This window comes from Hyalella azteca, unplaced genomic scaffold (genome assembly GCF_000764305.2).
Source record: "Hyalella azteca isolate HAZT.00-mixed unplaced genomic scaffold, Hazt_2.0.2 contig13716, whole genome shotgun sequence".
NCBI classification, from domain to species: Eukaryota; Metazoa; Arthropoda; class Malacostraca; order Amphipoda; family Hyalellidae; genus Hyalella; species Hyalella azteca.
Genome location: NW_025943628.1, coordinates 32,020 through 43,721, shown reverse-complemented (window position 1 = coordinate 43,721; position 11,702 = coordinate 32,020). Strand labels below are relative to the sequence as shown.

At 47.3% G+C, this 11,702-nt stretch overlaps 1 protein-coding gene across 1 annotated transcript in view; it reads right to left on the bottom strand.

Annotated features, from left to right (window-relative positions):
• The window catches only part of LOC108668018 (titin), a gene marked incomplete in the record, with an annotated part of 33,998 nt that overhangs the window by 7,601 nt on the left and 14,695 nt on the right, over positions 1-11,702 (bottom strand). Inside the window, 9 exon segments of the mRNA XM_047883810.1 lie at positions 447-541; positions 2,868-3,039; positions 3,092-3,214; positions 3,512-4,336; positions 5,149-5,524; positions 5,639-5,834; positions 6,316-6,492; positions 6,876-9,304; positions 10,018-11,424. Of these exon segments, the coding sequence (XP_047739766.1) occupies positions 447-541; positions 2,868-3,039; positions 3,092-3,214; positions 3,512-4,336; positions 5,149-5,524; positions 5,639-5,834; positions 6,316-6,492; positions 6,876-9,304; positions 10,018-11,424 (5,800 nt within the window).

Below are 11,702 nucleotides of genomic sequence, written 5' to 3'. Positions count from 1 at the left end.
GACGTGACAGGTCATGTTGGATGACGTGACAGGTCATGTTCTGTCTCTTATACACATCTAGATGTGTATAAGAGACAGCAACCAAACTGTGGTGACCTCGGGGACTAGAGCAGACACGCAGACAACCAAACTGTGGTGACCTCGGGGACTGGGGCAGACACGCAGACCTCAAAGCCACAGGGCGGTTGGCTCATCGCTATTATCAGTGCTAAATCTAGAACTCTTTAAAACAATTATTAAATAAAATATTATTGGGATAGCCCTAATTACGACGACATCAGCTGGCACGAGTGTTCCAATAGCGAGGCTGCGTTCGTATTATTGTAAGACATTTTCCCGAAAATATTGTATTCGATTCCAGGCAAGTTTAAATCAATTAGTATCATCGTATTATCTAATAAACTAATTTTAAATGATTTAAAATAAAAAATCAAACGAAACCTCACCCGACACGCTGCTGGCGGCATACTGGGCGTCAGAGGCGCTCGCCGTCGACGTCTTCTTCAGGATCCCCGCGACGCGGCGCTCCTCCTCCGTGTCCCTGCAAAGAGATTTTCGGGGGTTTAAAGCCAAACCCATGGTTTGAAAACCATAGAATAAAGGTTTTTTGCACCGCATGGAACAGGTTAGTGCGTGCAGCAGGTGCTGCATTAGTGCGTGCAGCAGGTGCTGTTGATGACGAGACACACGTCTCACCTGCCCAGTGTCTCGTGCCTGCTGATGACGAGACNGCGGCCATATTGTGTGCACACACTACTTCTGCCGCCATATTGTGTGCACACACTACTTCTGCCGCCATATTGTGTGCACACACTACTTCTGCCGCCATATTGTGTGCACACACTACTTCTGCCGCCATATTGTGTGCACACACTACTTCTGCCGCCATATTGTGTGCACACACTACTTCTGCCGCCATATTGTGTGCACACACTACTTCTGCCGCCATATTGTGTGCACACACTACTTCTGCCGCCATATTGTGTGCACACACTACTTCTGCCGCCATATTGTGTGCACACACTACTTCTGCCGCCATATTGTGTGCACACACTACTTCTGCCGCCATATTGTGTGCACACACTACTTCTGCCGCCATATTGTGTGCACACACTACTTCTGCCGCCATATTGTGTGCACACACTACTTCTGCCGCCATATTGTGTGCACACACTACTTCTGCCGCCATATTGTGTGCACACACTACTTCTGCCGCCATATTGTGTGCACACACTACTTCTGCCGCCATATTGTGTGCACACACTACTTCTGCCGCCATATTGTGTGCACACACTACTTCTGCCGCCATATTGTGTGCACACACTACTTCTGCCGCCATATTGTGTGCACACACTACTTCTGCCGCCATATTGTGTGCACACACTACTTCTGCCGCCATATTGTGTGCACACACTACTTCTGCCGCCATATTGTGTGCACACACTACTTCTGCCGCCATATTGTGTGCACACACTACTTCTGCCGCCATATTGTGTGCACACACTACTTCTGCCGCCATATTGTGTGCACACACTACTTCTGCCGCCATATTGTGTGCACACACTACTTCTGCCGCCATATTGTGTGCACACACTACTTCTGCCGCCATATTGTGTGCACACACTACTTCTGCCGCCATATTGTGTGCACACACTACTTCTGCCGCCATATTGTGTGCACACACTACTTCTGCGGCCATATTGTGTGCACATACTACTTCTGCCGCCATATTGTGTGCACAAACTACACAGCAAATGCTGCATTAGTGTGTAATTTGTATACAAAAAGTATGCAAATCATTTATAATTAAAAAATTATTATTCAACTCCAAAATTGTGGAAACCAGAGCTATTCAGGAGATACAGAAGGTAATACAGGTCTCGGGTTAGGTTAGTTTTTATTAAAAAAATTTTGTTTGTTATTGAATTAAAAAGTTTTCGGATCAATATGAAAAATTAAAGAAATCAGGTTAAGTATTAATGTTGAACGACATGACAGGTCATGTTGGATGACGTGACGGGTCATGTTGGATGACGTGACAGGTCATGTTGGATGACGTGACAGGTCATGTTGGACGTGACAGGTCATGTTGGATGACGTGACAGGTCATGTTGGATGACGTGACAGGTCATGTTGGACGTGACGCTAACCGTCCATGGCGTCGTCCTCGTCGTGGGGCGACGTTAACGCAGCAGCGGGCGACGAAGAGACGGCGTCCTTAGCGTCAGCTGGACGATGTTAATTATTGTTATTATTAAATGATTATTATTGTTTTGTAATTGTTTTATGCAATTATGTAGAATTAATGTCAATTATTAAATGATTATGATTATTATTGGCGCTGGATACGGCCCATCATTAAAATATTACGCTGATAGTGATCTCTTATTAAAATATTAGCACTGAGAATGATATGTTATTGAAATGTTACTGTAATCAAAATATAATCAATATTAATGATGTGGAGATGGAAATACAAGGTTTAGATGTTAAAAAACTTAGATCAGGAAGTCGTGAACTAAAAAATCTACATGATACCAAGTATTAGAAAAAATCATACCCATCGAAAATGTATTAGTTATGTCTAAACTCAGCAACATCGCTAAGATCGAATTAAAACAATTGTTAACTCCAGTTTTATGCTCAATATTGAAGTAATCACTTAGCATTGAACTTATTCTGAACAAACTAGTGTAGTCAGGGAGAAATAATTGCGATGGCATTAAACAGAAGACTGGATAAGGAAAAAAAGTTAAGCGAAGTTTCTGTAAAGAGTGAGACGTTTAAACCGAGGGCAGAGTGAGGGTCAAATGGGGTTAAGGTGTTGACAGTGTCAGTTGAAGAGGGAACCACGATGGAAAACTTACGAGACGTCACAAACAACGTTACTATCGCTATCAAACAAGTGGCGGTGGTGGTGGTGGTGGTGTAAGTGGTGGCGGTAACTTACAAGTGGCGGTGGTGGTGGTGGTGGTGTAAGTGGTGGCGGTAACTTACAAGTGGCGGTGGTGGTGGTGGTGGTGTAAGTGGTGGCGGTAACTTACAAGTGGCGGTGGTGGTGGTGGTGGTGTAAGTGGTGGCAGCAACTTACAAGTGGCGGTGGTGGTGGTGGTGGTGGTGTCACCCCTGAGGGCGCTGAGGCCAAACAGAGGCCTGCCGTTGGAGTCCGTGGGTTCGTAATCCTTGGGCTGAGGCTCCTCAGCTGCCTGAGGCTCTGAACACAAACGGAGATCATAACGATGATTATTTGGAGATAATAAATCATCAAAATTTATGTCCAACAAAGGCATCATTTTTGAAGCATGAAAATTTAAACCAAGTAAAAATAACAAAAGAGTTAAGAAATTAATGCCAATGTCATTACTCCTGTTACGTTATAGCGTCTTCTACGTTATGATGATTAGGTACTCCACCAACAGTTATAAAGATGTTGTCGCAAGTGCACAGTAAATATTCAAGGAGACAAATGTACCAGCAATATCGGTTGCATGAGAGACATAAAAAGCCTCACCGGACGGCTGCGGCAGCTGTTGGTTGTTCCTCTTCTTGAGCGCCCGTAGGCCGATGAGCGGCATGCCGTTCTCATCCGTGGGACCAACACCGTAAGGACTCACGATTTTCTCGACGTCGGTCTGTTTCAAGGCGGGCCGTTGAGCGGCAGGGGTTTTCTGGTGCCTTAAAGGTTCCGAGTAGATGGCTGAGTTATCGGGTCTACCGGTCGTTCGCGTTCGGTCTGACGAAAGTTTTCTGGTGACGTTCCGAGAGGAGGTCGTGACGGAAGTGGTGGTCTTCGAGTCCTCTGAGTCACGTTTCTGCAGGGTCTTGTCCGTGCTGTCCCTGCGCGTCACAGTGCTTTTCTTCTCGGCTGGATCTCGGATCGGGAAAAGAGGCTTGCGCCTCTCCTCGCTGTTTCTTCTGGTGTACTTCGTAGTCGATTTCGTTTCGCTGATTTCGGTCGTTTTGGTCGTAATTTTGTCGGAGTCCCTCCTGGTAAACAGGGACGTCTTGTTGGCCCTGTTCATTTTGAGGTCATCCTGTGACGGCTCCTTGCGAGGGGCGGAGTGCCTCGATGTGCCGTTGACTTTGAGATCGTCCTGCGAGGGCTCCTTGCGAGGGGCGGAGTGTCTCGAGGTGCCGTTGACTTTGAGGTCGTCCTGCGAGGGCTCCTTGCGAGGGGCGGAGTGCCTCGAGGTGCCGTTGACTTTGAGGTCGTCCTGCGAGGGCTCCTTGCGAGGGGCGGAGGGTCTCGAGGTGCCGTTAACGAGACGGTCTGATGACCGCTGCTGCTTCAGAGGTTTCTTCTGCTCGTCCCGTGAGGTTACGGTAGGAGAATCTCCTAGGGACAAACGATGGGGATAACTCCCTTGAAAAAATACACAAAAAAACTTCCAGAGTTAAAAATCTATACATCCATACAAAACAAAGCAAAGAAACACATAGGAAGAAAACAGAAAGAGAAAACCCGTAAAGAGATTGCCATTACAAAGCATAAAAATACACTCTCATCACTAGGTAGAACTGCTAGGTAAACTGCTGCCACCGCTAAGCCGCTCATCTCGTGTCTGGTATCATGCCCGCCAGCTCCTACAAGGAGACAAAGTAAACTCTACGCGGGGAGATGCACTGTCATCTCCCACTGTCAAAAGCAGGCAACTGGATGCCTCTCATAATGCGATGATATTCGAGGATGCCTTACTTCTTCGCCTCTAACGATCAGCACTGGCTCAGTCACATAAAAAGCTCCCCGGCATCCTACTCCTTCAGGTGGAGGTGTTCTCCCGTTTGTCCCAGGTGCGAATACCCTCTTCAATTCACACAGCCATTAATTCATTCATATTCATTCTATACATATTCATTCATTCATTTTCATTCTCCACGGCCTTTCATGTTTCTTCCATGTTGGACAGCCAAATGAAAGGGGCATCTATTATGATCTACCGCTGTTTTATTGCTCAATCTACCCATTTATTCGATCACCCTTTCCCCCTTTCCGTTCCGCTTCTGTAAGAGTTACCGTTGGCGTGATGAACAACAAAAATTAAGTAGAAATACTACACTCAATCACTGCGTAAAATTCCATAGTTTAAGAGATGAATTTAGACGCTCTTAAATGCAAACAAAATCGCAATAAAGTATTCGAGGTCCCACCTTTGGAAGGGCGGCGTGCCGACAGCGTGGACGGCTTCTCGGGATCTGACGTTTTGCGCAAAGGGCTTGGACGCGTCCCGGTGGGTGCGTCCCCACTGGGACGCCCAGACGAATCGTCCTTTGAATCGCGACGAATTGCTTTCGTAGGCTCCTGGAACAGCTTGGACGGCAGTCTACCGTCCCTGGTAGGGCTGCTACGTCTGGGCGGCGATTGGGAGGCTGTAGGGCGGCCGTCAGGGCTGGTGGGCTTGCGAACGGACGTGAAGTGGTGAGGTGTGGGCACCGTAGAGGCGGCATTTGGCCGTGGCTGCTTCTTGGCAGTTCGAATTTGCCCGCGAATGATTCTACGCTCTTCGTAACTCTCCGCCTCTTCCAGCTGAAGGTAAGAGCATAAATTTTATTAGCGGTTGAAATAAACGCGTGTAAAGAAGGCCAATATTTCCAATATACAAAGAAAATACGACAGCACGAGCAAACGCAAACGACTAACCATCTTTTCGAGCACGGTGACATCGAAGATGGTCTCGATGGTCTCGAGATAAGGGGGCAGGTTGCCCTTCTGGTCCTCGAGCTGTTCGTATGTCACCTTGCCGCTCAAAGACCTCTCGAGCTTCTTCAACTTGGTGGCGTTGGCGCCCTGGTCGATGGGGCGGCCCGTCACGAACTTGGACGGTGAGGCGTCCACGCTAAGGGACGGGGCAGTGTCAGGAGAAATTTATTTGATCGATTCGATTGTAATTTTCCAACGTAATCCAGAATGTCCAAGAAAAGAAGGAGATTGTAAACTAGGATACTTTCGGATATTTAAGACTCATAATCATGTCATTAGCTGAAAAGAATCCATATTAAAAAACGTGAACAAATAAAATGTACCATAATTAATTAAAAATTGAATTGAAAATTACAAAGCATAGAATAACGGCGATGAAAATTAGCCCTTGCCAACGAAAGCAATTTGGTTGAGAATTGGATAACGTTTAGCTATGTAGAGATAAGGAATATTAAAAAAAAATAACAAAACATGCTTATCAGACAGGGATGATAAGGTAAAAAAACATGCTATTCACCTATCATGGTCAGGACTGTGCTCACCTGTCATGGTCAGGGCTGTGCTCACCTGTCATGGTCAGGACTGTGCTCACCTGTCATGGTCAGGGCTGTGCTCACCTGTCATGGTCAGGACGTGAGGTTGGCTCAGAAGGCGCTGGTTTGACATGAGGTTGGTCACGGTCCACGGACGTGAGGCGCATGACGAGTTTAGGCGCTGTCATATCGCACGCGGCGCTCGGTGACATCTGCTTCCTCTCAGCAACGTCTTCCGTGGCGCCCAGGGGGTGGAAATACCTGCGGACGACGTACATTGAAGGGAAATACTGTGTACTGAGGAATAATTAATTATTATAGACAGTAAGTTAATCATTGCTAACCAAACAATCTTTAAATCCTTCTAGGATTGAATATTTTCGACTGAGTAGAGTTAAGTCACGTCTAACCTTCTACCCCGACAGAACGATAGACATACGAGGAGAGAAGAATATTCTCATCGCTGCCAAAAAATAGACATGATGTCAACTTTTAATGATGTCTATTTATTCGTCTATTGTCATGATATCTTTTTATTTAACACGAGTACATGTGAGGATGTGATGCCAACTATTAATCTTATTACAAAACTCATCCATTCATCCTAAGAAAATATATATGCACCATTCGTCCAAAGAAAATACCTGGGGACTATCAGAGGCTCGTTGACGGGTTCGGCTCCATCGTAATCAGGTGTCGATTTGGGAGCTTCGGTGTCAGGGCGAGAGCGAGACGTAAGCTTGGGCTCTACGCGGTCGGGCGAGCTACGCTCGAACAAAGGACGGCGCGAATCAACGGGATTTTTGGGCTGAGAATTTTCCCTCGAGGGCTTGTCGGGTTTTGAAAGTTCTTTGGACACAGTCTCGCGAGCGGGCGATGGTGACTTCCGACCCATGATGTTGGTGCTGTTTTTTCTAGAGTACGGCTTGGCTTTTTTCTTCGTATCTTCAATATCTGTGTCCATTGTAGGAACTTTGTTCAGAGTTTCAGAGCCGAGATACTCAGAGGGTTCACGGACAATGGACGGGCGGTGAATTTGATGATTAGGAAGGTCGGGGTCTTCCGTGACGTCTTCAATTATGGGCTCGCCTTCCTTAGGTGCTACCGCTGGGTAGAGTTTCACCTCCTCAACCAGTGGAGTTTGTGGCAAGGAAACAATGGGTTCTTTTTGAAGAAGGACTTCTGGATTCTTCTCAGATCTTTCGGGTGAACTCTTGGAAGGCGAGGTACGTTTAGGCGTGTCGAAAATGTTCGATGGCCTCGGGCGTGCTGAATCTTTCGCACCACCGCGTCGGCCGTGGACGTCCGAGTTTACCTGGGGAGCATCTTTGTCTTTGGGAGGGGACCTGGCAATCGGGCGTTTGGCTGGACTCGAGGCCTCCTCCTTGGGCTTTGCACTGGAATGGACTCTGTTGCAGCACGACCTCCCTCCTGCAGGGGAAGTGTCTCGAGATGCTCGTGGAGAGGGACGAGTAGTGGATGACTTCGTTGTTTTTGCCACGGGTCGTCCGTTGGTATCAATAGAATCCCTAGAACCAGATCTAGTCGATAACTGAAGCTTCTTTTGGGCAGCAGGAGTAGAATCAGTAGGAGATTTCTTCGTGGTGGGAGATTTCTTCTCTACCGCGGGTTTCTTCGGCTCTTCAGGCTTGGTTCTGCTTGCTGGCCGTTCACTTGGTTTCAATGGACTGGTAGGCTTGGCTCGAGGGGAATCAGAAGGACGAACATTCGTGTCACGAGAATCCGGCTGCTGAGTCACTGATTTATCCGGGACATTTTCGAAAAGTTTTCTACGGTCGGCGGTGTTGACACGGATCAAACGCGGCTTCTCTTTTTCCTTAGGCTGCTGGGTTTTGGACCCTCGGGAGGCCAGTTTATCCTTCATAGACGACACGGTGCCTGTAAGGGTGAGCTTGTCGGGAGAGCTCCTACGATTATCCGGGGTAGTTTTAGCTGGCAACGTTTTACGTTTAAGAACTTTCTCTCCTTTCTCGGTGACGAGAACATCGGTGGAGAAGATACGCTTAGTTACGTTGTACATTTCTCCGGTGGTTCTGCTCTTACGTGTCTCAATAACGACATCGATGGTGCTTCCATCATCGTCTATCTCCTGACGCTTCCGCGTGTACACGAGTTCGTCGTCCATTGAGGGAAGAAGCTCCGAGTCTTCGATGCCGTCGTCAGGCTTGATGATAACGTAGCTCGTCTCATGCTCCGGCACCAGCACGGGCTTGATGGTCATCGTGGTCTTAGTGACGTACTTGCTGCCGTTGGTGCGCATGCGCTCTTCTGTGCACGTTTTGGTGATTTGGCCTTCGTCATCAGGCTGCTCTTCGAACTCCTGGCTCAGGATAACGTCATCTTTGTTTGGAACAATGAGTTCGACAGGCTGATTAGGATAATCTTTTGTGTACAGCACCGAAGCACTGTTCTTATCAGACTTTTCGGAGCGTTCGATTGTGTATTGCAGTCCATCGGCTCTCTGGTAAGTTTCTGTAACAGTTTTAATGATGAATCCATCGTCGGTTTCCTTTTGGTCCATAGTTTGGTCGATGAGTTCGCCATCGTTGTCGTCCTCGGTGGTGACGACGGTCGGGGCAGAGAAGGACTTATTGACGTTGTGGGTCGTGTATATTGTCCCGTTTTTGCGTTGGTATCTCCTAATCACCGTCTTGATGATCGTACCATCATCAGCTTCCTCTTCAGTGACGTGTTCATTGATGACCTCATCCCCGGGTACCGTGGAAGGACGTCGGGTCTTCTGATAGGTCTTGGACATCCTTCTGAGGGTGTACTGCAGCCCTGTGAGGCTGCTACGGCGGCGTTCCGTCACGGACCTTATGCGTGTGCCGTTGAATTCGCGTTCCTCGACGTCGTTTTGCAGGACCTCGTCGTCGGCCGTGCCCACGGTGAGCTCAGGCTCAGTGATCTTGGGTATGCGCATGATGCGGTGACGAAGATACTCGGTGCCGTCCCTGGCACGTCGCCGCTCGATGATCGTCTTGACGATGGTACCGTCCTCCTGCTCCTCCTCCTTCACCTCCTCCTTCAGAAGTTCGTCGTCCTCGCTCACCTGCGACGATTGGCCAAATGAATAAAAAATATAACTCAGTACTCACTGCAGTGAGTGACAGAGAGCGCATTTTCTCGGCGACGAAAACGTGAAGTCACGGACTAAAAGACGGACGGACGGACGGACGGACGGACGGACAGACGGACATGACGAGCACAATAGTGCATTTCTCCATAAATGAGAAAATGCGCTAAAAAGTTAACCAACCAATTTCCAAAGGTAAAATACCAAGACTTACTACAAGCACGGAAATTTCAAACACTAGGCATGAACAAACATCTTTAGACCTAAACATTTTAGCACTATTAGTAATGTAAATGACGAGCATTAATAAAAATTTCTGATCTGTGAATGCTTTCCCCGCATTACTTGAAGATTTGCACGATATCAAACACTGAGAGTGAGTTGTCTCATCATACACCAAGTTTAATATTAAAGTTATCTCACTAGAAAACTATAAATTAAAAGTTTCCTAGAAAACTAAATTAAAAGTTTCCTACACAGCCAACATCTCTTTAATTACCAACACCAAAACCATAGTATCACTGAAACCATCCAAATATAATTTTTTCATCAATTCAGCCTTTAATTCTAATAAGTACATTTTGCTGCCAACTTTTGCTCGTTATTTTAGCACTTTTGAACTAACGATGAAGTTGCTCTACCAAATGTCTTAAAAAAAGGCAGTTGATCTTCTCGGCCTCCTCACTCACCTTGATGTTGGAAGCGCCGGCAGCACGCGCAGGCATGGCCTTCACTCGGTCCTTGGAGCCCTTGAAGTTGCGCAGGATGTAGTCGAAGGTGTACTTAGTGCCGTCTTTCCGACGCCTGGTCTCGGTTACGACGGTAATTTCAGCGCCATTTTCATCCTTTTCTTTCTTCTCTTTCTTGCTGAGCACCTCATCATCGTTGTCCATCATAGGCATGCCTTTCTGCAGCTCGACTCCAGTGAGTGTCATCCTCCGGCACTTGAACACCTGACGGTGAGTGTACTCTTCTCCGGACGCCGTTCGTCGAGTCTCAATGACCACCCTCGTCACGTTGCCTTCGTCATCCTTCTCTTCGGTCTCCTTGGTGTCAATGACCTCGTCATCATCTGACGGTGTGATGCGTGACGACATCCCAGATGTTTTGTAGACTTTCTTGGTCACGTATTCGGTACCATCGCGCTTTCTTCTCGTCTCAGTGACCGTGCGAATTGTTACGCCATGTTCGTCGGTCTCCTGACTTTCCGACTGTGACACGAGGAAGTCGCTCTCGCACTGATGCACGTCTTCAGGGTGATCATAGTCAAAGATTTTGGAGGTTTTAAGGACGTTTTTAGTGGTATACTCAACACCGTCAGGCCGACGACGCGTTTCCGTGATTACTTTGATGTTGCTGCCATCTTTACCGACCTCCTCGCTGACGTCTCGCTCCAGCACCTCGTGGTCCGGATTGCCGATCAGGATTTCATCAATATCATCGATGTTGTCGACAATTTTTGTGGTCTGCGCCGTCCGACGAGTGATGAACTCCTTACCGTCTTTGTCCTTGGTAGTCTTCACGAACATCTGCACCTTGTTGCCGAACTCATCGATCATTTCTTCTTGATCCTCTTCGATGACGATGCGGTTGCGTTCGGAATCGCACTTCAAATAAGAACTCAGCTGATCAAACTCTTGGCTGTGCGCAGGGTCGACATTCGACGCGGGTTTCTTTGATGCCTTAGGAAGAATGGGTGAACCCTTCTTTGGACTTGGACTTTGTGAATCACCTCGGGACCTGACCTCCCTACGAACAGGGATTTCGGACTTGACCACCTTGACCGTCTTGCCTGCCTTCTGCAGCGCCTTGATCACATTCTCCGTCTCCGCGGCCAAGGCTCGCTCTTCGTCAGCGTCTATCGCCGCGTCAGGTTGCGTCTTGAACGGCTGAGGCGAAATAGAATCACGTGTTTCCTTGTTTTTAATTGACGCATAAGAAGCATCGGATGACACAGCATTGTTCTGCACTGAGTAACCAGACTTGCTCAGGCTGACCAGAGATTCTGAGTCTGACTCGGAGTTAAGCTTTTCCTGAATCTGCCGCGAGCGAAAACCCTTCTCTGGAGCGCTCTTCTTAGATCGGTTGTCTAACGACTGAAAAATGAATCTGTATCAGTGACACAGGAAATTAATAGTATCATTGACACTGGAAATTAATAGTATAATTGACACAGGAAATTAGTTGTATCATTGACACAGGATATTAATCGTATCATTGACACAGGAAATTAGTTGTGTCATTGACACAGGATATTAATCGTATCATTGACACAGGAAATTAGTTGTATCATTGACACAGGATATTAATCGTATCATTGACACAGGATATTAATCGTATCATTGACACAGGAAATTAGTTGTATCATTGACAC